General features: G+C 39.6%; 2 protein-coding genes across 5 annotated transcripts in view; both read left to right on the top strand.

Annotated features, from left to right (window-relative positions):
- Positions 1-19,113, top strand: part of LOC145342290 (PGAP2-interacting protein-like) — a 99,660-nt gene extending 80,547 nt beyond the window's left edge. For both annotated transcript variants that reach the window (XM_080187733.1, XM_080187743.1), the window contains exons 11-16: positions 308-443; positions 2,953-3,102; positions 6,713-6,857; positions 7,248-7,309; positions 12,504-12,659; positions 16,880-19,113. In XM_080187733.1, coding sequence (XP_080043859.1) covers positions 308-443; positions 2,953-3,102; positions 6,713-6,857; positions 7,248-7,309; positions 12,504-12,659; positions 16,880-16,988 — 758 coding nt within the window. In that variant the 3' untranslated portion in view covers positions 16,989-19,113. The remainder of the gene's footprint in view (positions 1-307; positions 444-2,952; positions 3,103-6,712; positions 6,858-7,247; positions 7,310-12,503; positions 12,660-16,879) is intronic.
- A 4,108-nt stretch (positions 19,114-23,221) lies between these two features.
- Positions 23,222-25,958, top strand: part of dcun1d4 (DCN1, defective in cullin neddylation 1, domain containing 4 (S. cerevisiae)) — an 80,617-nt gene continuing 77,880 nt past the window's right edge. Inside the window, exon 1 of one of the 3 annotated variants that reach the window (XM_080187711.1) lies at positions 23,222-23,311. In XM_080187711.1, the coding sequence (XP_080043837.1) occupies positions 23,293-23,311 (19 nt within the window). In that variant the 5' untranslated portion in view covers positions 23,222-23,292. Of the gene's footprint in view, positions 23,312-23,337; positions 23,418-23,965; positions 24,185-25,958 lie in introns of those variants that run through there. The other 2 variants (XM_080187695.1, XM_080187704.1) reach the window with 2 other exon arrangements.

Here is a 25,958-nt window from a genome sequence, read left to right as displayed (position 1 = left end):
AGGGATACTTCCAAAGCTTCCCTACTCCGCCAAGTCTGCCTACTACTATCAGTCATCTTCAGCAACAGTTGCCTGCCTTGTTTTAAGGGGCTATCTTTAAATGGTGTTAACAACTGTGATATTGACACCTGAGTTACATAGTTATATATGGGCTTTTAATAAAACCAATTTCATTTACTTGAAAGCATGGTTGTCTTAAAGTAAATTAAGGAAGATTTTAGTACCTTTTTGTGGACAAGGTTGTGTCATTTTTCAGTTGTGAACAGTGGAGCCTCTAACCTTATTGACTGCACTCTGATCTTCATAGGTGCTGATTTTATAACCATTTTGGAAAGTGATGCCTCCAAGCCATTTCTGGGAAATAATGATCTCACCATGTGGCTGGGAGAGAAACTGGGTTTTTACATGGATTTTGGTCCAAGTACGAAAGATCACACCTGGGGGTAAGTCTATAATGGTAACTCTATATGAAATTGGGTAGTTAGTATCTCAATTTATAATCTTAGAGTTAAATGATTGAGTGATCCCTGGCTTAACTTACAATGGATAAACATTCTTCTAGTAATTGGTGGTAGTATTTTATTTATTACTTAGTTTTCAGGTTTTGAATAGTCTGATTAACTGTTGAATTTTCTTCTACTTTTATTCTCATTGATGACCATTACAGTCAAAATTATTATGGTGTGAAAAAGGTGGATTTCTGTTGAATTGAGCAGATGATGGAATATTTTCACTTTAGCGTATTGGGTGGCAGGTGAGATGGGCCCTCATCTGCTATAAATGTTACTACAACTCTGTAAACTGAGCAGAATTGTGTTGACCACTTTCTCTGTGACAATTAAAGGTATCGTATATTAAACACATCGTATTTCTTGAAGAGGGACAAGCTGCCCTGAAGAGCAGCAGGCTAGCTGGAATATAATATATGCTGGCCTTGCATCCTCTTGAGTGTGCAAGCAGCAGCAGAGGTTGTGTTTTGCTGCACACTCCTATTATTTAAATGAGGAAGCAGCATGAAATTTGTGTGTGTGTCAATCTCCATGACAAAAGAGGTGGGCAGGTCATGAATTGCAACCCCTGCATTCATAAAACAATATTTCTAGCCCTTTATCACTACATAATCATTTAAAGTATCTGGCTTTGTTCTTTAGTGTATTTTCAGAGATTGAATGAGCTGATAAAAGGTGAGCATATATCTTAGAGCAGTTCAGAGAGTCTTGTTTTCGGGAAAGCTGTTACAGGAATTAACTGCACTTCAAAGCAAGCTTCAGGGGATCTGTGTGTTCTCTAAATTAGAATGGAAATCTTCCCTCACATCCTGATTCTCTAGAAAGTTCTGGACCCAACATTCCTCCAGAATCACTGCACTCACAGATCCTGGTATGCCTTTCACCTCTTTCCTCTCCTTTAGACAGGCACAATACACAATGGTCCTGTTGTTCTGTATTGTGGGAAAGACCCTGTTTCTCTTGGTGCCTCTCAACCTCTTGTCAGTCTCCATGCCACTGATTTTTGGTTGTACATTGTGGTTTTCAAAAAGTAACAATTACATTTCAAACAAAGTAAGGCTGGAGGAACTGAAAGATTTGAAAGTTCAGGTTAATGAGATTAAAATCAGTTGTGAATGTTGGCAAGGAGTTAAAAACTGATGGAATACTGGCTTTTATGGCAAGAAGTATAGAATATAACAGTTGAAATGCAATGGTGAATCTATTGAAAATTTTAGTAAGATCACAGTTGAAGTATTTATGCCATTTTGAATCCTACACTATAGGAAAGAAATTGAGGCAATAAAGGTAAAACTGCAGAAATTCACTGCCTGGTATGAGGAAATAGAAATACAAAGAAAGAAACAAAAGTTGCAGCTGATTTTATTAAGAAAGATTACAGGGTGATTTAACAGGGGTGATTTAACAGAAGTGATTACAATTGTGAAGGATGGAACATGCAAGATGGATACAAATTCTTTACAACTCTGCGACTGGACCAATGATTCTGATCTCCCCCATGAGGCCTCCAACCTCCCACCACCAGTGTCTGATTTCTCCTCCTGGATTCCTGAAGCATCCTTTTCTGTCTTCCCAATTCGCCTAGACTTGAAGCTTCCGCACCTCTCCCCAGTGTGCCTACTTGGGATGCAGACTTATCTGGTACTGCAGAAACCCACTTCCCGACAGGGAACTTATAAATGGTTATAGTTTTAACTCTACAACATGTGTGGGAACTGAATTTTCCTGCCAGTTTCTCCTTTCACTCTCCTCATTTTTCACTTAATGTTTTGAAGCTGTTTTATTCTTTATATCACTTAATGGCTGTCTCTTTAAAAGTTTATTTATTAGTGTCATGAGTTGGCTTACATTAACACTGCAATGAAGTTACTGTGAAACTCCCCTATCATAGCAATTAGCATCTCTCAACTTTGACCTTCACCTGTTGTTCTCTCTCTGTCCCTCTGTTTTAGGCAATGAGGAGTACAGTAGCTTTCTTTTCCAGCTTTGAGAAAGGGTTTATAGCCAAGAATATGATGGTAATATGCTTTATCTAGTTTTGTTTTAAATTTGAGAAATTGGGTCAATAAACTCATCTTGTTCTTTGATTTAAACTCAGAACACATGTCTGATTAATTCTTTATAATCTGAAAGTGAACATAGTGGGATTCCTGCAATCCTGGCAGAGCACGTCCTCATTAAATTCACAACTGAACTCTGTTACGACCAGATCTGGAGTGGTACCCTAGGGGAGTCAGTTTTTACCCCTCCTCATGTGGCCATGACAGTACTGTACTATTGCTACTTTTAAAGATGTTTGTGTTCTTGGAACAGGTCAAAGTTGTGACTCTTACATCTAGTGCAATTTCAACATTTGTATTACGTTCAAATAATTCCATAGTTAACAATGTTCTAGCCAAAATGAATGTACAGCTGCTAACTTAACCTGAATTCTTGTGTTTAGGACAATGCTTTTGTCAAGGTATCCAATAGTTCAATCCATGCATCATCTTCTTCCATCCCCTCAAGGAGAGCTTGCTCCTGCCATTTCAATGACAGTCAATATTTCAGGAAATCTCATGGACTTAGTTGTTGCTCATTTTGGCAATGAAGAGTAAGTGAATTTTCTCATTGATTTAACAATTCAAATGTTCCTGTCCCTTCCTTTATATATCTCTGTACATAATAGCACTGCTATAGGCTCATCTGAATTTGTAACAAGATGGATGAATAGAAGTGAGTATCATATGATCGCCATTACAGAGTGGTAGTACAAGGTGATCAAGGCTGAGACCTGAATGTTTAATAATGTTTGACATTCTAGAAGAACAGAAGAAAATAAAAGGTGTGGTAGCTCTGGTCATAAAGGATGAGATCAGTACAATAATGATAAATGATCTTGACTCAGAAGATTCATTTGGATGGAGATAAGAAATAGCAAAGGAAACAAGTCACTGGTGGGAATAGTTCCTCAGTCTCTTAACTGTGGCAGCACAGTAGAACAGAGTATGCATCAAGAAATGGGTACTTGCAAGAAAGGAACTGCAATAATCATGGGTGACTTTAATCTTCACATTGATTGGACAAATCAAATTGGCAAAGGCAGCTAGCAGAATGAGTTTGTTCGTACATTCAGTACAGTTTCATAGAACAATATGTTCTGGAACCTAGTAGGGAACAGAATATTTTGGTCCTGATGATGTGTAATGAGACAGGATTAATTAAAGGCCTCAAAATAAAAGACAAGAGTAAGCAAGATGGAATTCCACATTCAGTTTGAGACGTGGGTCCATAACTAGTGTTGGCAACTTAAGTAAAGGCAATTACAAGTGTATGACGTCTGATTTGAGCAATGGTGGCAGACAAGTAAGGTGGGATTTTACTGCCTCGCTTGAGCAAGACCGGAAATTCCCGCCCAATGTTAACAGACATTTCTGTTGTCCGCCTCTCGTCCACTCCAATTCCATGGCAGACGGGGCAGTAGATTTCAGGTGGTAGTCATTTTGTAACTCTCAAAGTTATATTCTATTGAGGATGAAAGACTTTACCAGAAGGATGCACCATTCATAGCTAACTGAACAAGTTGAGGGTGGTATTAAATTGAAAGAAAAGGCATACAATGTTGTGAAGATTAATGGGAGGCCAGAAGATTGGAAAGTTCTAAAAATCAGCTATGGATGGCTAAAAGAAAGATGAAGAAATTGAAGTAGGAGAGAGAATTAGCAATTAATATAAAAATAGACTGTAAAAGTCTACAAATAAAAAACGAAGGAAAGGAATAGCAAAAGTGAGTATAGGTCAGAGGGTAAGACTGGGGAATTAATAATGAGAAACATGTGAAGTAAGGAACTTTGAACAAAAATTTTGCGTTCATCTTCACAGTAGAAGGCACAAAAGGTATCCCAAGAATAGTAATAAGAAGTCACACAGCACCAGGTTAAAGGCCAATAGGTTTATTTGGTATCATGAGCATTGGAGCGCTGCTCCTTCATCAGGTGAGTGATGAACTTCAAAAATGAGGGAGAGAGAAAGCAGAATTTACAAACCAGTTAGTCTAACATCCATCATTGGGAAAATGCATGAATCCAGCAGGACATTTAGAAAATCATAAAACTGTCAGTCAGAATCAACATGGTTTTGTGAAAAGATCATTGTGTTTGACAAATTTATTAGAGTTCTAATGGAATTAACAAGCAGGATGGATAAAGGGAAATCAATAAATGCAGTGTATTTGGATTTCCAAAAGATGTTTGATGAGGTGCTACATAAAAGGTTACTGCAGGAGATAAGATCTTTTGGTATGGGTATATATTAGCATCGATAGAGGACTGGCCAACTAACAGGAAACAAAGAGTTTGGATAATAAATTATTTTCAGGATGGAAAACTAGCTAGCAGAGTGTCACAGGGATCAGTGCTGCAGACTCAATTATTTATGATCTATGTTATTGACTTGGATGAAGGGACCAGCTGTATTGTAGGCACATTTGCTGATGATTTGGGGCAGCAGGGTGGCACAATGGTTAGCACTGCTGCCTGACAGCGCCAAGGTCCGGGGTCTGATTCCCAGCTTTGGGTCACTGTCTGTATGGAGTTTTCACATTCTCCCCTTGTCTGCGTGGGTTTCCTCTGGGTGCTCCAGTTTCCTCCCACAGTCCAAAGATGCATGGGTTGGATTGGCCATTCCAAAATGCCCCTTAGTTTTAAGGAAACTAGCTCAGATAAATGCATGGCGTTATGGGGATAGGGCCTGGGTGGGATTGTTGTCATTGCAGACACAATAGGCTGAATGGCCTCCTTCTGCACAGTAGGATTCTATGATTCTATATGAAGGCATGTAAAAAAGCAAATTAAGACAAGTATCTGCAAAGGGATATAAATAAATTAAGTAGGTGGGCAAAAATATAGCAGATCAAATATAATGTAGGAAAATGTGAGGTTATCCACTTTGGTAAGAAGAACAGAAAAGCAGTACATTATTATAAGGAAAGAGACTACAGAATGCTGCATTTCAGGTAGGCTGGTGTCCTTGTATCTGTCTGACAAAATGTCAGATTGCAGGTAAAGCAAGTAATTAAGGATCCAAGTGAAATATTGGCCTTTACTGTGACTGGGATGGCGTATGATAGTACAGAAGTCTTTTTACAACTGTACAGGTCATTGGTGAAACCACATGTAAAGTACTGTGTAGAGGTTACCTTACTTAAGGAGGTACATACTTGCATTGGAAGCATTTCACAGAAGGTTCACACAAGTGATTCCTGAGATGAGGAGTTTGTCTTAGGTGGAAAGGTTGCATAGGTTGGGCCTATACTCATTGGAATTTAGAAGGATGAGAGGTGATTGTTTTTGAAACAAGATTCTAAGAAAGCTGTATAGATTAAATGCTGAGAGGATGTTTCCTCTCATGGGAAAAATTAAATTTGGGGTGGGCACAGTTTAAAAATAACTGGTCTCCCATTTAAAAGTTTATTTATTAGTGTCACACGCAGGCTTACATTAACATTGCAATGAAATTACTGTGAAAATCCCCTAGTCGCCCCTCTCTGGCGCCTGTTCAGGTACACTGAGGGAGAATTTAATACGGCCAATGCACCTAACCAGCTTGTCTTTCAAACTGAAGCATCAGAGGAAACCCCACAGGGAGAATGTGCAGACTCTGCACAGACAGTCACCCAAGCCAGGATTCAAACCCAGGTCCCTGGCACTGTGAGGCAGCAGTGCTAATCGCTGTGCCAATCGCTGTGCCACCCAGTGATGAAAAGGAATTTCTCCCCCAAGGGTTGCTGGTGTTTGGAATTCTCTTATGAAATGCTCAGTGGAGGCTGGGTCACTGAATATATTCAAAATTTAGTTAGACAGATTTATGATTGATAAGGGAGTTAAGGGTTATGGAGAGCAGGCAGGGAAGTGGAGTTAAGGCCATAATCCAATCAGCCATGATCATATTCAGTAGTGGAGCAGGCTCATGGAGCAAATGGCCAACTCCTACTCCTATGTCTTGCGTTCTTATGTGTGAGACTAAATTATGGATGTTACCAAATGATGGACCATCACAACGACCCCTAACCTTGCACTTGTCTTTGTTGCAAACATGCACATTGTAGTAGAAACAACAGAGTCAGGAACCGTTGTCTATTCATAAAGACTCCAAAATTTTGCAGATTTCAACATTTCGATTGTTCTTGCATTACAAGGTTTTCTCACCTGATTTGCTTTTGTCAGGGATGATTTAGACAGGAAGTTGCAGGCACAATACATTTCCAACTTACTGAAGGAAATCCCACAGCCTGTTATATTTCTGGGTTACATTACTTCTGCACCTGGCTCCAGAGACTATAAACAGATCAGAGAAATTGGAAATGTAAAGGTAAGAACACATTCATGAAAGTGAATGGTATAAAAATTGTTTGTTATGTTCTAATATTTTAATTTTAATTATTACTTGGTAGTTTTGACTTCTTTCATGCAATGGAGGCATTGCTGGTAATAGCAATGTCAGACTGTTTTGTAATCAGCAACTCCCATCCTTGAATGGATGTCTGTTAGCAAAATCTATAAAGTACGTTGATGTGATTGTGAATCAGTAGATTATGTTGAAAATTGAGCCATTACTCAGTTACTGAAAAATCACTAAGCAGTTTATTGAATGAATGGAACTTTAAAAGAACCCAGAGTAAAACAAAATGGCCAGTTTGTAGATTCATTATGTCAATCAGCTTTCCAAAGAAATTTTCCTTCATCATTCTTTTTCTTTCAGGATATAGATCACACTGATCCAAATAGATGGTGCGAGTACGTCATGTACCGTGGACTAATAAGGTTAGTTGCAGTATTTTGCCCTCAAATGTTGCAACAAGTTATCTATGAGAGTGAAGAATAAGCACATTGTTTGTGAATCTGTAGCTTCACAGAATGTGGCACACAGTGGCACAGTGGTTGGCTCTGCTGCCTCACAGCACCAGGGAGCCGGGTTTGATTCCCGGTTTGGGTCATTGTCTGTATGGAGTCTGCACGTTCTCCCTATGTCTGTTTGTGTTTCCTCCAAGTGCTCTGGTTTCCTCCCACAGTCTGAAACACAAGCTGGTTGCATGTACTTGCCATGCTAAATTCTCCCTCAGTGCACCTTGAACAGACACCAGAGTGTGGCGACTAGGGGATTTTCACAGTTAACTTCATTGCAGTGTTAATGTAAGTCTACTTGTGACACTAATAAATAAACTATCTTCACAGTGCAGGAGGCCATTTGGCCCATCGAGTCTGCATCATGCTCTCAATAGCACTTTACCCAGTCTCACTCACCTGCCTTTTCCCGCTAATCTTGCACATTCTTTTCAGATATCTATTGAATACCTTGATCAAACCTCCCTTCACCACCCTTTCAAGATATTTGTTCCAGATTCTAAACACTCTTTGGGTGAAAGTTGTTTCCTCGCATTATTTCTGTGCCCTTTAATTCTTGATGCTCTCTTGAGTGGAAACAGTTCCTCACTATTTACCCTGTTCATATCTCTCAGGATGTTGCATATCTCTATCAAGTCTCCTCTCAGCCTTCTTTTCTCCAAGAACAACAGTTGTAACCCCTCCAACCTATCCTCATAGCTTGAGTTCCTTATCTCTAAAATCATTTTTGGAAATCTCCTCTGTACTCTCTCCAAAGCCTTTGCATCCTTCCTCAAGTATGACACCCAGAACTGGATGCAGTACTGCAGATGAGCTTAACTAGTGTCTTATACAATTTCAACGTGACTTCCTTACTCATTTACTTAATGCCACTATTAATAATATCTAATATACCATATGCCTTATTAACTGCTCCCTCAACATACCCTGCCATTTCCAATGACATATATGTCATTGGGATATATATATCTTCACATCATATACACATACACAGAGATCCCTCTATTCCTGCACCTCTTTTAGAGTTTGTCCCTTTATTTTATATTGTCTGTCCATTTTGTTCCTGCCAAAATGAATCACATCACGCTTCTCTGCATTGAACATTATCTGCCACTTTATCTGTCCAATCTACCAACACGTCTATGTCCTTTGGAAATTTAAGATTATCCTCATGACAAGGATTTTAACATCAGCCCCTGAGGAATTCCACTGCAAACCTTCCTCCAATTTGAAAAACAACCAAATGGCTGTATTTGTCAACCAATTTATTATGCAAATGTCTATTTTTCCTTTCATTCCATGAGCTAGGATTCTGCTCACAAGTCTGTTGTGTGGCACTATTATCAAATGCCATCAACTGCGTTGCTCTCATTAACCTTCAGTGTTACCTCTTCAAAACCTCCAGCAAGTTAGTTAAACATGATTTTCCCCGATGAATCCACACTGGCTCCTTAATTATTCTGTACTCATCAAAGTGACTGTTGATTTTGTCCCAAATGATAGTTTCCAGAGATATCCCCACCACTGAAGTCAAACTGATTGGTCAGTGTTGCTAGTTTCATGTTTTACATTTTTGTTAATTATTAACATAATTTAAAAACATCATTGCCCAACAATTGTGAATCATAGCATTCCTACAGTACAGAAGGAGGCCATTCAGCCCATCGAGTCTGCACCAAATCTGACAGATTTTTTACCCAGGCCCTCTCCTCCACTCTATCCCCATAATCCCACACATTTACCAAGGCAAATTCATCTCACCTACATTTCTTGGGACACTAAGGGACAATTTAGCATGACTGATCCACCTAACCAGCACACCTGTGGACTGGAATCTGTCTGGAGAACTGAGTGTGACTGCTATTTATCATAGAATCATAGAATACCTACAGGACAGAAGGATGCCATTTGGCTCATTGAGCCTGCACCAACAACAATTCAATCCAGGCCCTATCGCTGCAACCCCACATATTTATCCTGCTTAATCCCCTTGACATAAGGGTCAATTTAGCATGGCCAATCCATCTAATCTGCACATCTTTGGACTGAGGGAGGAAATCAGACCACCTAGAGGAAACCCACAAAGACATTGTGAGAATGTGCAAACTCTACACAGACATTAGCCCAAGACCGGAATTGAACCCAGGTCCCTGGCGCTGTGAGGCGGCAGCAGTGCTAACCAGTGTGACACTATGCTGTCCCTGTTTATATGTCATATGTGACAATCTTGCAATCTGTTTGTAGCTGCATTTCCATCTAGAAGAGAAATTTGCAGTGACCAGGAATAAAATGGCACAATACATCACTGAACTCTTCAAAACCATGCCCAAATCATTTTGTACAAATGGGTTCAAGCTTAAATATTTGTTAAAATAAATTAGAATTAAGACATAATTTATTTATATGTTACCAGTGAGTTAGAATTCTGCGATAACAAAATCTATTTGATGCATGTGTAGAGATATATTGAAGTATTTCCCCCATACTTTGCCAAAGTAACATTTTGTTCCATCGCATGTTCTATTTGCATGAAGTATCTGAAATTGTAAAGAAGGGAACAAATTGTAAAATCAACATGCTATTCACATTTATTCCTAATTGGTCCATAAGTTACTCAGAAAGACTCTTACTTTGCTATCTAACTTTGGCAGTGTAATGTCTTAACTATGTTAAGGGTTCTGGGTTTTAACAGAAATAAAAAAAATGTGGTTTGCACATGTAGATTCAAACTAACACACCAGTTATTTTATGGGATATGGAACACAAAATATTACTCCAAGAAGATGACATCCTGCTTATGTCAACTTTATCATTTGCTTTCATAACTTAGAATCACAAATCACAGAAGGAGTTGCTTCTGGTGTCAATCTAAAAGATAAATCCTCCAAAACTACTGTTTAGTTTTTTAAACCCTTGCTGCCTCTCTGCTGCAGTGTTACTTGTGATTTCCCTCTCTCCCTGCCCTTTTCCAATATCTGGGTTAATAGACCAATTGGAAAAAAGATATCTTGGAGTTTGCTGCATTTCTTTTAAGAGTCTTTTTTCTCTCCCAGCAGATGGTCAACATATCTCTTTCTCAGCTGTTCTTTTTTATCTTAAAGTAAACATACATTTTCTCCCCAGTCTGTGTATGGAAAGTCTCCAGTTGTTTCTCCAATTCTGTATTGATTTTGAGATGTAGGATATCATCCCGTGTCAGCATTAAAAAAAGTCTTGCAACTGTACTTCTGCTGGACTATCGTGAACGCAGAAATTCCCACACTATGATTTAACCATTCTAACATGGCTAATGACTAAGAAAAGCTTCAGGTTCAGGTTGGTCCACAATGACACACAATGGCCTATGCCTGCAACTGCATACAGACATAAACAATTTTTGTTGCACTGAATTCTCAGTTTACCAAATCCCACTCCTGCCAAGTTTCTCTCTTTCTCTCTTGATTCCCTTAATGAGTCTACTGCCTTACTCCTATAATTTGGAGGACTAAAATTCTTTCCCTTCATTCTGCAAAATAAGTGACTTTTAGAGGCTGGTTAAATGTCAAAACATAAGATGAATGGGTGACTAACTGGCTTCTGGTAGATGTCGGTTGAATGGATCCTGTTGCCCGAGTTTGCCTTCAAGGCATAGATAACTTCAACTGACGTCTTGGTGGGTGATAGATTAGTTGTTACCTTGCTGACCAGCTTTCTCCAGGAAAAGCCAATCTGAGCCCAAGGTTTCAATTTATGATCTGAATCCACTTGCAATGTTTAAGTTTACTTCTCTCAGCAGCACACTCTCTCTCAAGCTGTCAAAGCAAGTATAGCCTTCAAACAGCTATCTATGAGGGAGGAGAACCAAGCACCTACAAAAGTGAAAGTCTATGCAGCAATAGCCATGCCCACTATGTTCTGTGGACTTGGACTGTGTACCAGCATCATACAAAGAAGTGCAACCACTTTTACTTGAGCTGCATTTGAAATCTTCTGAAGATCAGATAGTAGAACAAAATATGAGATACTAAAGGGCTCACTCAAGCAAGCATTCCAACCATCCACACAGTCACGACTAATGTAATTAAAATGCCTGACACTCTCTTACCAAAGCTAATATTCTATTCAGAGTTGGAGTCTGGGGTGTGGTCTCATGGAAGTTAATGGAAGCACCACATGGACACTCAGAGCCTGTAAGATCTTCATCAGGACTCAAAACTCAGTCCCGTAACATTATGGGCATAAAATGGTCCATCCATGTGGCCACCAGAAACCTACCAAACATTTCAGAAAATGAATGTGGTCATCTTTGCCTTGAAAGAAGTACAAGACATCAAAATGATGCTTAGATGACGAGTAGTCAAAATGCCTCTTTGAATAGCACCTCCATATTCCTTTTGGCACCAGTCAGCTTGAGCAAGTTATGAGGCAAAACCTAAGATTCTCAAACGTTCTAAGTGCATAAAGAATTTACTTCAAATTATCTTGTTTCCAGAACTTGGCACTGAAAGTTTGGATCCCAGGATGTACATGTTAATGACTGGATTTCCATTGGTTAACCTTCAAAATATGTCAATAATCTATTTTCTATTCTGCCAAGATGAATATATAATTATTTTAGATATTATCAGATGTAGTAAAATGGGAATCCTGAAACAATTAATTCTTAGCAATCTTCAAAACTTGTAGAGAGCTTAAATGAATAATACTGGGAGTGATTTAATTGGGTTTTGTTGAAGAAAGACACATAATTCATTTCATTATCCAAATTTATGCCTTAGCCAAAAGATGGGAGAATTTTTCCTCATACTTGAGGCAAATTAAAGCACCCACCATTCCATCATTCAGATGAAGGCAGCTAAAGCAGCACAAATTGGGTATTAATTTTTAAGAAAAAGTCTCTCCTACCCTTGTTAGTTTAACTTAATGAGCAGGATTTTACAGCCTCATTCATCCCAAAACTGTCAAATCCAACCTGAGGTCAATGGACCTTCCCATGCTCTGCCCCTCACCCACTCCGATTCCTGTGGCAAGCAGGCTGTTAAAATTCAGGTCAATTTGTCCATCAAGGTACTTGCTGTAATAATGCACAAATATTACTAGTTAACTCACTGGTAGATATTTACTGTTATTCTAGGTTGGGCTATGCCCGCATTTCTCATGGTGGTCTGAGTGATACAGAAATCCAGCTGGCCAAGTTTCGGATTCCTGATGATCAAGATGATTATGAAGACAATGATGAAATTGAAACTGATGCTAAAAATGTGCCTGAAGAAATTCACTTTAACCCCAGGTTAGTAGCAGAAAATATTGCATTACAGTTAGCAAATTGAGAGAGGTTGGCAGAGAAAGAATCATAGAATCCTACAAGGAAGTCATTCGGCCCATCAAATCTGCACTGACCACAATCCCATCCAGGCCTATCCTCAAAACCCCATGCATTTACCCTAGATATTGCCCCCTGACACTAAGGAACAATTTAACACGACCAATGCACCTAACCTGCACATCTTTGGACTGTGGGAGGAAACTGGAGCAACTTGAGGAAACCCACACAGATACAGGGAGAACATGCAAACTCCATACAGATAGTAACCCAAGTCGGGAATTGAATCTGGGTCTCTGGTGCTGTGAGGCAACAATGCTAACCACTGCACCAAATGTTTGATGTGGAATGTAATTGAATCTTCATTCTGCCAGTTGCCACTTTGTTTTATTTATTTTAATTTCCCAGCAAGGTAAGAGATGGAACAGGAAGGAATGAGGTGGTGTGGTGAGTAGAGAGTTCCCTGGGTTGCCTATTCCCATTCATTCCTGGGGGCAGAGAGAGGTGCTTTAGGGGCACTGTTCCAGTCCAACAAAGCAGGAAAGTTGGTGCCTTATGTCGATATCATTATTTCATTTTGTGTAGTAACACCTGATATTGAATACTTGCCCCAATTAATTTTCATAGCCAGTCATTGAAACAATGGTATTATGACCACAGCAGATGTTAATTGTTGAACAAACCAAATCCTAACGGGAAACTTGGCTTATGGATCATAACCCTTTTTTTGTGTTCTGAAAATGAGAAGTAACCTACTGATCTCAGCAAAGAATTCTAGTAACATTTTTGGAATTTGGAAAGTTTATTAACAGGAAGAAAAGAAGACTTAAGCATACAAGATTACAGTTGCAGTTAAATAGTCTTACAAAACATTCCCCAAAAGAAACCCACTTGGTCACTCATAAGTAAATATCTTCCAGACAACATAGATGTTTAAAACCAGTAATGTTACCCAAGGCAAAACTGCTGTTACTTTAGTACAGATATACCACATGACTTCTTTTGCTCTGTTGCGGATTGCAACGAATACTCAGAAACAAGAATGCTTTCTGAAACCCAAGATCTTCCTGGCTTGGCTGGATGACTGATTCAAATTTTACACCTTCTCCCATCTCAAAGCTGTTCCCAGGAGGTTTTCCTCACACAACCAATGCGACTTACCTCAGCTCAACATCTTTCCCTTTCAGCTTCGATTCTATTGTCCTCAATGCCCCTTTTAACTTAATATTTCCAAAACATAAAAATGCTTCGTGTTTTACCAATTGCCTCACTTTTCAGGTCAAATAAAATTTAACAGCCTTCCATTGTTTACTGATGAAACTGTTTCAAGTTGGAAAAGGCTTACTCCCCATTGAAATTTAACAGCTGGGAAAAAAGTCCCTCTCTACCTCCTAATGCAAATTTCTAAACTCTACTTATTGACTAATAAATCCACCTGACCCTAGTTTCGTAGCAAATGCATGTATTTAGCACCTCTAATCCTTTACATCTCTTCATACTCCCAGAAAAGATTTCCCTATCTTAATTAAATCATTGCACACACACCAGGATACACACAAAGACTTCTTTATAGAAGAACACAATATTCCCCAAAACTACTTTTAAAAACATCCATCCGTACAACAGAAAAATAATTTTCTAAATCAGGCAATTTGTTTTCTACATTAAAATGTTTTAGGATTAGTTTTTTTGCCTTAATTCCTTTGGTTAGTCTTCTCACTAGCTGATAATGGACTTGGCTAAATGCAGCAACACATTATTTTTGTGATCAACAAATGCACTGGACACATTTATTTCGCATCCCTCATAGTCTGCCAGAGAAAGTTCAGATTTCATTTTCAACCTAAACTGATTCTGTAGTTGAGAGCATTATGAGAAGAGACTAGTAAACTGGGGTGATACAGGAATTTAGAAGAATAGGATCTTATAGAAACATATAAAATTATAAAGGAAATAGACAAGATAGAAGAAAGGAGATTTGTTTCCACTGGTGGGTGAAACTAGGGTATACCCTAAAATAAGGGGGAGCAGATTTAGGATTGAGTTGAGGAGGAAACTCTTCACTCAAAGGTTATGAATTTGTGGAATTCCCTTCCCAATGAAGCAGTTGAGGCTAACTCATTGAATGTTTTTAAGGCAGAGGTAGATTTTTGAACAATAGAGGAATTAAGGGGTTATGGTGGGTGGGCAGGTAAGTGGAGCTGAGTCCACAAAAAGATCAGCCATGATCTTGTTGAATGGCGGAGCAGGCTCAAGGGACCAGATGGCTTATTCCTGCTCCTAGTTCTTATGTATTAAAGTTTTTTTTAACTTATCACTTTCCTAAATTAACTTGAATTAACAATGACCACAGACTGATGGATCAAGTGTCAACCTTGAATTGCTAATGTGAAGCCTGGTCCATTTTAATTCCAGACCACACCCATTTAAATAAACATGTCAGACTCTCTTGAAAAGCTATCAACTGGTGGGCAGTTGGGGATCCACAGAAAATTAGAGGCAGGAGGTACTGATTGTTTGTGGAATCCAGGAAAAAAAATCTTGCTCCTCTTAGCCCACCATCCATTCCCAAAGGACATCTAAAAATATCTAACCTGATTTGGATCTGCTGTTCCTGACCACTGGGATTCTTTGGCAAGATCTGCCAGCCTTGCTCCTGCTGGTTAAAGTGTCGTTAGACCTAAATTTCCATAATCAGACTCCAACGTTAGAATTGCAATGAGGGCCTCATGTACTTGTTAAAATAGCACAGAGTGATTATGCTCCAAAGACATGTCAACTCCACCATCTCATAAATAACATTTAGAAATTTGGTATAAAAACTGAATTGCTACTTTTCCTCCCAAACATATACAGACTGACTTAGTTTAGAAACCTCTAATAGATCAGTGCTCTTTACACTTGAAGACTTTAAATGAATTTATTTAAAACATTACCTACTGTCAGTTATGCATTACGCTTTAGAAGACAGAAGAGCTTGGTTAGTGAAGTTGATGAATGAGGATGATTCTGGGAGGTAAATAGTTGAGGGTGGCAGGGCAAGTTTGGAAAATGGTTAATAAGACATATATGATCCTGGACAGAATACAAAAGCAAGGAATTTAAGGTTAACTTTTATATAACATTGGTTCAATAGTGGTTTTCAAAAGGATATTGGGTAATTATCTGGAGAAAAAAAATCTGCAGGACCACAGTAAAAAGGTAGTAGAGTGGTACTCTGATTTGCTGTTGTAAAGAGCTGGCACAGACAGGACAGGCCAACTGGCCTCCATCTATGCTGCAACCATTCTAATGTCTCCAACTGCTTGAGTTCAGGCATTCAAGCTTCAGGGACAGCTCGAGTTACTGCGGGCACCAGGGAGGTTGAGTGTTTTCTGGATTATATGTTGCAGGAAGTGACCACCCCACAGGCACTGAGAGTTAAGGAGAGTAGCTGCGTGCATTTTTTTCAGTTGTGACCATGTGTGCACTTCAGCGCAGGGCTGCAGAGAAAAATTGAAAATGGGCCTGTGGAAACAATTTGTTGAGTCTAAAGCTGCCTTGCTACCTGCCTGGAGTTGAAATTGCTTTGCTGCCCACCTTGCCTGGAGCCTGAAGCTTCCTTGCTGCCTTCCCTGCTTTGCCTGAAGCTGCTTGCTACTTACTGGGAAAAGGTGGTTTGATCTGGATGCACTGTTTTTCACAACTAACATAACTGATTTAGATTTGGGAATTGCAACAAATTTTAAGATTTGTGAAGGATGCCAAAATGTTAACTAGTTAATACAGAGGAGGACTGTAACAAAATACAGAAAGACATTAATACATTTGCAGGAATGTTATGTAATTGACGAACAATCTAATGAACTTCAGTATGAAGTGTGCATTTGTATATTTAAAAAGAAGATAATGAAGGCCACTTAGTCCTCAGTAGGGAAGCGTCTAAATGAGTTTGAGGAGCAGTGGGATCTGAGAGTACAAATACACAATTCATCAGAAGTAGCAATCACCAACAGAAACATAAAATAAAACAGATTATCTGATCATTTGTTTCATTGCTGCTTGTGAGACTTCCCTGAGTGCAAGTTCCTGTTGAAATAGTGACTGAAATTCAAAAATATGTGAAAGAATTTAGGACGTCCTGTTCTGCATTGTTTATTTTGTTTTCTGAGACATTGCATTAAATTAATACTATTATTAATTCCTAGATTTGGATCATTTATGAGTGGGCACAACAGTGAACACTTTCACCACTTTCACATGGACACACCCAAGTACTTCCTTCAAAATAATAGAGAAGAACAAGTTCTAGTGTAGATGTTATTGCATTATTAGGAACATGCTGATGTTATAATATACATCCTGGTTAAAACATATATGGAGTATCTCTACATTTAAGGAAAGATGTATTATTGTTGATTAAAAGATGGTATTGTATAATGGCAAGAACATGAAAAGTACATAACCAGAAAAGGTTATTCAGTTTTATCATAGACTATGCCCCATCTATTACTAAATTCTGCAACACTTCAGAAAACTTAGATAACCTTACAAGATATATTGAGTCTTCACTTTTTCTTGGCAGGACTTTCTTCAGATCCCAGTAATTAAAAAACTGTGTTCCATATTCAACTTTCTATCTATTTTTACCATCTTAAAACTTGATCCTAACGAGATACTCAACCAACTTTTTGGTTTTAATTTACACAGTTACTTTATCTTGGAAGCTCATTCATCTTATTAAAAGTAAAAATTCATACTAATCTGATATTCATATTCCATCTAAAACAAATGCCACAATGCAAAGTGAATGCAGAAATGCGTCTAAGTTAATTTTGAACGATATCGACAGTTGAAACTAATCTGTAAATATAACACTAATCATCAGTTATATCAAGAGTATCTGCCTCTGATCTTGCCACCCTGACATTCTGGGTGGAAGTGAATATGTTAACACATTAGGGAAAGGAGGATTTGGGTGGCTTGGAATCATCTACCTCAACTTGTTTCATTTGAACATTATGAAATAGGAGAAGTAGGCCAGCAATATCTACTGTTCATTGAGCAAGATTGTCTCCTACACAGGAAGAAAATCAAGGGGTTCCCAGAAGAGGAAAAAAATGATAAAAATTGGAGATGGTTCTTCCAGTTTCACACACGTAGTTACTCTGAAGGAGTTTGATGGAAAAAAATCATTTCTAACTCTAGAGTAATGACTTTAAAACAGGCAGACCAATTCCACATGGTATGTCCCCCACACCCTCCAACTAAGCAACCTACCTCGCCCTCAATCTGATCCCCAATGATTTGACTGAGTCCAAATCCCCACCAACCCAAACGACGTCTCCCCCCAGCTACAACAACCCTGATGTCCAAGTTGCATCCCCCACCAATTTTGAACCCCCACATTCTGTCCACTTACCTTAGAAGCTTACCATCTCCAATCAGTTGAGACCTTTAGGTTAACTGTTCTATGGCAGCTAGTGTCGTAAAAAGTGGGCACGTCTTCCTTTATTTCGTTCCTTTTGCACTTCGCTGCTGGAGCCGTGACGCGCGTCACTTCTTCACCTAGCCTGAATCGGGAAGGTTGGGCAAAATAGGCCTTTCCATTTTAAGCACAGGGAAGTCACTATGGAGTGGCAACCCAAAATCCCTACTTCAACTCAGTAGATTTACCTGGAGTTTTATTTATGATGTATTGCTTTCAGTTTCTTTACTTTGTTGGAGAATACCCTCACTACAACATGTATGCACTTTGTATAAAATCTCAAAGATTTCATGTGATATTTGTTGTAAAATTCAGATGAAAAACATAACACCATTGATTGCTAAATTGGTAGTCAAGAGTATAATGTCCAAATTGGTACCCAAATAAAATGTGATTAAGATGTTTTTTTAACTAGCAAAAGGCCAGGGTAGGAATACGAAAACCATTAACGCAAATGAACAATATTTCATTTATAACAGCAAAATGGATTGTGATGGAAGATTCTGCATGTGATGCCTAACACAATCATAAACTAGTTATTTTCAAAGGAGAAAGGATCATTCAATTATGTCATTTCAGTAAAGGAAGTGGAGATGCATTCACTGGGGTAGAAAATGTTCAAATGTTGAAGGCAAATGAGTTCCATTGACAGTGTATTGGTAGTAAGGGGTGTAAAGTCAGTTAGTGCCAGAATCAAATGAGATCAGTTTTTTTAAGCAAAATATGATATTAAAATATGGGATCCATTCATGTAAGTGACTATTGGAATAAAGTCAATTGTAACACTTAAGAGAAATAAACAAAGAAAAATATTAGAAGCTAATGGGAAAAATGTAAGGAATTGGATTGACGTTACTAGTCATGGACGGGTATGAAATGTATTACACTGAATAACCTTGTGTACTGAAATTTCCTAAATTTGTTATTTCCTTTAATAAAATGATTTTAAATTTATGATAACATGACATTTCATTGAAACATGTCTATTTGCTTTACGTACCAAAATGCACAATCTATTTTTTCTTTCGCAAACTTGAATATTTAGTCTGTAAAAAAAAAAAAAATTTGTAGTTATTGGTCACAGAGACCAGTCAGAAAATGGAAATCAGATGGCTATCTTTAAAGTTTTCTTTCACAATTTTCAATTTCATCTTTTTTTGTATTTTTTGTCCTTGATTTTATCCCAAGTTACTGATTTCAATTTTGTATATAATTCCCTTCATTTTTAACATGTTTTCATTCATGGATGCAGGTATTTCTAGCTAGGCCAGCATTTAATGTCCACCCTAAATTGCCCTGCTTTCCTGAACTGCTTGAGTCCATGTGTGTAGGGACACCCACACTGTTGTTAGGGAGGGAATTCTCGGATTTTTACCCTGCAGCAGTGAAGGAAAGGGAATATATTTCCAAGTAGGATGGTGAGTGGCTTGGAAGGGAACTTGCAGGAATTAGGGTTTCAATGGATCTGCTGTTCTTATCCTTCTAATTGGCCGTAATCATAGGTTTGGAAGGTGCTGTCAAAGGAGCCTTGGTGAATTCCTGTAGTGAATCTTGTAGATGGTGCATACTACTACCACTGTGCTTCAGTGGTGGAAGGAGTGAATGTTTATGGATGGGTGCCAATCAAGCAGGCTACTTTGTTCTGGATGGTGTCAAGTTTCTTGAGTGTTGTTGGAGCTGTACTCATCCAGGCAAGTAGAAAGTGTTCCACCAGTTCTTTAGTTTCTCTATCGCATCATTGTTTGAGGTCTGACCCACTATGGTGGTGTAAACAGCAAACTTGAAAATTGAGTTGGAGGGAAATTTGGCCACACAGTCGTTGGTGTATAAGGAGTATAGTAGGAGGCTGAGAACACAGCCCTTTGGGGCACCAGTGTTGAGGACGATAGTGGAGGTGGTGTTGTTGCCTATTCTTACTGACTGTAGTCTGTGGGCTAGGAAGTTCAGGATCCAGTCACAGAGGAGCCGAGGCCTAGGCCACAGAATTTGGAGATGAGTTTCTTAGGGATAATGGTGTTGAAGGCTGAGCTGTAGTCAATAAATTGGAGTCTGAGATAGGTGTCTTCGTTATCTAGCTGTTCCAGGATTGAGTGCAGGGCCAGGGAGGTGGCATCTGCTGTGGACCTGTTGTGGCAGTAGGCGAACTGTAATGGATCCAGGCAGTTGGGAAGCTGGAATCGATTTGTGCCATGACTAACCTTTTGAAGCACTTCATAATGATGGATGTCAAAGCCACCGGATGATAGTCATTAAGATACACTGCTTGGCTTTTCTTTAATACTGGGATAATGGTTGTCTTCTTGAAGCAGATAGGGACCTAGCATTGTTGTAAAGAGAGGTTGAAGATGTCTGCAAATACCCCTGACAGATTGTTATTGCCAGTACTTGTATGGCAGGAATGTTACTTACCACTTGTCAGCCCAGGTCTGGATATTTTTCAAGTCTTGCTGCATTTGGACGTGGACTGCTTAGTATCTGAAAAAAATCACAAATGATGAACATTTTGCAATCATTAGCAAACATCCCCAAATCTGACCTTCTGATGGAAGATCATTGTTGAAGCAGTTGAAGATGCTTGAGTATGGAACACTACCCTGAGGAACTAGTGCAGTGATGTCCTAGAATTTTCCAACTACTAACCATTTTTCTTTGTACTAGGTGCGACTCCAGTCAGTGCAGGATTTTCCCCCTGATTTCCATTGACTCCAGTTTTGCTGGGCTGCTTGACGCTGCACTTGGTCAAATGCTGCCTTGATTAATGTCAAGGGCAGTCACTCTTGCCTCATCTTGGAAGTTCAACTCTTTTGTTCACGTTTGAACCAAGGTTGTAATGAGGTCAGGAGCTGGGTAGCCCTGGTAGAACCAAATCCTGACTTGTAACAATATCATCGCTCCTTCAGTGATATTGTGTCAAAATCCTGGAACTCCCTTCCTAACAGCATTCTGGGTGTATGGTTCAAGGCATTGGCTTTCAAGGATAATTCAGGACAAGCAACAAATGCTGGCCTTATCGTTGACACTCACAAACCGTGAAAGAATTAAACAAGGGTACCAAATGAGTACCTTACATTCATCTTTATCAGGTAAAATGCTGCCAGTCATAGTGAAGAAGGTACTAGTTGTGACACTGGATGGGCTAAAAGTTCATAAATAGGAAGCATTAGAAAGGCTGGCTTTCTAAAGTGTAAGTCACCAGAACTGAATCAGATACATCTGAGGATATTGAAGGAATACAATATCCATAAACATTAGTTTGATTAAATGCTTGCAGTTTTGTGTGCAAGACTGAAGTGAAAACTTTTGTAATGTTGAATATTAAATATATTGCAGTAATCTTAACATAAATGATGGGGTTGCTTTCGACAGGAGGGTACAAAGAAAAGGCGCATGTCACACTTCCAAATGGAAACTGACCAACAATTTCAGATTAGGTTGATGTACAGCTCATTAGACAAGATAATTTATATACTTCATCATGCTATGTGCATATATAGTGTCATAAAAAGTTGGCACATCACGTCTGTACTAGCCAAATAACAAACCACTCAGCCTAACCCAGTTTCCAGCATTTGGTCTGTAGCCTGAACGTCATTGCACTTTAGAGGTGCATATCCAGACACCTTCTAAGTTAGTTTAGGGTTTCTGCCTCTACTATCCTTTCAAGAAGAGAGTTCCAGACCCCACCTCTATGTCTTATAAACATATTGGGTCAGGGGTATTAAATAGGGGCTGAGTGGCACTCAACAGCCAGTATGCAAATCAATTTGAACAAACTAACCCCACATACATTTTAAAAAGTGACAAAAAACAAAATATCTCATTTTCCTTGAACCAGAGTGATTAATACTCCCATGATGGGATTAGAAAAATCAGTGATATAAACACAAAATACTGCAGATGCTGGAACCTGAAACAAAAACAGAAGAATGCTGGAAAATCTCAGCAGGTCTGACAGCATCAGTGGAGAGAAGATAGAACCAATGTTTCAAGTCTGGATGATCCGTCGTCAGAGTTTTTTTTTGACAAATCATTGCTGAGCTGGAGTAAATCTAAATCCAGACTCATTGAAAAAGTGTAACCCATAGCCATGACTTCAACAGCACAGTCTAGATAAACTGTTTCCAACACACCCCGTAACCAATGCAACAGGCCCCTTATCTATACTCTAACTGCTCCAAGACCTTTTCTGCTTCTTGGATAGGAACCCATTCCTATTATTTACAGTAACAAGTCTCACAACACCAAGTTAAAGTCCGACAGGTTTATTTGGTAGCACGAGCTTTCAGAGTGGTGCTCCTTCATCAGACTTATTGAAAAAGTATAAACCATAGCCATGATGGCTCACCTGATGAAAGGGCAGCGCTCTGAAAGCTCGTGCTACCAAATAAACCTATTGGACTTTAACCTGGTTTTGTGAGACTTCTTACTGTGTCCCACCCCAGACCAACACCAGCATCACCACATATTATTTACTGTAATGACGAGGAGGAACCTTCATTAGAACATAAAAGTTAGTTGGATAAATAAATTAAACGACACCGCCAACATGTCTGAGATAAGGGTGGGTTTGTGTGAGCTCCTTCCATTTAAACATGGCCTGCCTTTAAGGGCTTGGTAAGAAGTCTCCCAACACCAGGTTAAAGTCCAACAGGTTTATTTGTAGCAAACACCACTAGCTTTCAGAGGTGGCTGTTCCTTTGTGAGGTGAGTGGGAGATTCTGATCACAAACAGGGCACATAGTGACACAAACTCAATTTATGGAATAATGATTGGAATGCGAGTCTTTACACGCAATCAATTCTTAAAGGTACTAATAATGAAAGTGGAGAGAGCATTGAGCATAGGTTGAAGAGATGTGTATTGTCTCCAGACAGGACAGCAGTTTAAAAGCTCGGTACCAGCAATCCCGGCTCGGAGGCGGAGCCCAGCCAGCCGTGACGTCACCCCAGGGTTACCCTGTGATTGACACTCCAGCAGCCAATCGCAGGACGCTCTGAGGGTGAGGTCAGGCGGACGGGCTGGCTGACCAATGGGCGCGGTGCAGAGGCGGGACTTCCGCTGTTACTGGCTGGCTTCAGCGGCGCGAGCGGAGCGGTTGTCCAGCGCGTTCTAAACCCGTTCCCGCATTGAAAATGCACGCGGATGCAGTCAGTAAGTATCGAGGCCGCGGCGCCGGCGGCTGCTGCTGTCCCCATGCTGCATACATACAAACACACACGGCTTCACCTTCCCAATGTCAGCGCTGGTGAACGGGCACGTAAGCTGATTTGTTTTTGTTTACATTTGATGCTAGGGTAATCTCTTACCCCTGCCTCTCTTTAATAGAGATGTTTCGTATCTGGCAGCATAAAAAAGGGGGTGACGCAGTTTCTCTCCAGTGTCTCTGTGTGCAGACTTATTTATTCCTTGTTGAAGGGCTCATGATGGAAGGTGAGGAATGGGACAGTGAACCATTGCGCAAGGTGGTGGCGACGGTGGAGTAGGACGATGAGTATTCCCCTCTGCCCCTCCGTGCGGACAAAACTGGTTAACTCTGTCTGCTGAGAAGCTGACTGGAGTTGCATTATTTCAGGATTGGGGGTGGGGGAGAGGGGTGTGTACGTCAACGCGCAGGCGCAACGTTCGTGTTGTTTTCTGGGAGTTGTAGTTCTGTGACGATACGTTCCGCGGTGACGCAGCTGAAGTCGTCACAAGGGGACTGCAATCCCCAGGCTGCTCTGCGCGCTGTAACCCGGGGAAGTGCTCTGAAAGCTGGAGCGCAGCTCCTTCCCAACTCCGATTGGCAGACTGGCTCTCAGTGCACTGCTCTCCGGCCAGGCTGTCCTCATCTTTGACACTGAGGTCAGCCTCAGTGTCAGTCGTTAAAATCTATCTATATTTTTCTTTGCTGCACTGGTTGTACTTCAGAGACGTTTGTTTTTTTTTCATTTGAACGGGATTTTCTTGGGAATTAACTCGGTCCGCCATTGGCATACTCACCCACTGATGTGGCTATGCAAGATATGGTGATAATTCTGCGTTCAGGTCAGTTGATTTCTACTGCAGTTAAAACATTTGGCAGCATGTGTTCTAGTTCTGTTTATTTGTAGAAATGGTTTAATGCCAATTCAGTTGGACCCATTCTGAGTGAAAATGGGTCATCTTGGTCTTGTCAACTTGGGTTTGATTTGGATGGTCAGCCAGTTTGCACTGGGAACAAAGTTTTACCATCACTAATTGTTAGTGCCAGGTTACATATTTTTGTATATTGCAAGAATACAGCGCAACCTTTTCTGTCTGTATCTTTTGCTAAATTGGTGTCATGACACTTACCACTACAAGTTTTGTTTGGAGCATGATTGTCACTCTTGGTTTATCTTCAGTGCCTCAGAGTTTTTGCCATAACCATGGGCCAAGAGCTGGAAAGTGGGATTGGTGTAGATTTAGTGTAGTTTTGTCAGTGCAGACTCAATGGGCCAAATGGCCCTGTACGTTATGCTGCCCAGATGAGGCTAGCATTGTCTTTTGCAAATGTTCAGTTTCAATCCACGTTTCGAAAGATGAAGCTTGACTTGCTAAATTGAGAATGAAAACTGAAGTTGTTTTTAAAATAATTTACAAGTTCTGATGAAGATCAGTTTTGTTGTGCACTGACCTTTTTAATAGAGAACAGAATGAAAAGAAACAAATCCCAATATTTAGCAGGGTTCCATACAATTGTATCACACAGTTGTAATTGAGTCAATGCAAATGGATGCATTCTATATTTCAGTTAATAGCAGAGTTCTTTAAAGAATTCTGTGTATAATTAGAGTACAAAGTTAATTGAAGGAAACATGGCTAGGTTCGCTGATTGTCAGTATTCAGGAACTTCAAATGTAAAATTTTGAAAATTTAACGGAAATAAGGCATAACGTTTATGCATACAAGACAGGTAACCCATGAGAATAATGGATCACCCTTTGAAAAAATGATGCACTCCTATGTAGGCCTCCCTGTTTGATCTGTTGCCAGGACTCTATAGGGTGGTAAACTTGATTTTATGTGTACTGATAACTCCGGCATGTATTTCTTGCAATGTATATAATAGATAAGGAGTGTGAACCAAGAGGTGGAAAGTACAGGTTAGACAGGACAGAAAAATGGAACCAAGTGCGAGTGAGTGCACTTCCAGCATGTTCTATGATATCACTCACCAATTATTCATTTTTTTTAAGTTTTTAAAGATTTTTTTAGAAGTTAAAGTTTAAAGTTTTTGACTATTTTGTTAGTGTCATTGCAATTAAGTTATGAAAATCCCCTAGCCGCTACACCCTGACACCTCTTTGGGTACACTGAGGGAGAACTTAGCCTGGCCAGTGCACCTAGCCAGCATATCTTCAGACTGTGGGAGGAAACTGGAGCACCTGGAGGAAACCTATGCAGACATGGGGAGAATGTGTAGACTCTGCGCGGGCAATGACCCAAGCTGGGAATTGAACCTGGGTCTCTGGCGCTGTGAGGCAACAGTGCTAATCACTCTGACACTGTGCAGTTGTTTTAAGCGAATTCCAACTTTTAACCAGATAAGAGTGATTTAGTCTTCCATCCTTATGTGAAGATACAGGACCTAAATTATTACTAAGTAGAGGGAAAAGTAGCTTTACACATTATTTGGGCTTGGTTTGCTACAAATGAGCTTAATAATTGATAGAATAAAAAAAGTCATCTGACAAGATTAGTGTATCATTGTTGTTTTACTCTTAAATGTGACCACTGTGTTAAAGTTTCCTTTTGAGGATTACAGTGATGTAATAATGACATGATTCATTTTTGAAAT

This window comes from Carcharhinus amblyrhynchos, chromosome 1 (genome assembly GCF_965287045.1).
Source record: "Carcharhinus amblyrhynchos chromosome 1, sCarAmb.v2.hapA, whole genome shotgun sequence".
In the NCBI taxonomy this organism is placed as follows: Eukaryota; Metazoa; Chordata; class Chondrichthyes; order Carcharhiniformes; family Carcharhinidae; genus Carcharhinus; species Carcharhinus amblyrhynchos.
The sequence above is the reverse complement of the archived record's forward strand: the minus strand, read 5'-3'. Positions and strand labels throughout refer to the sequence as shown.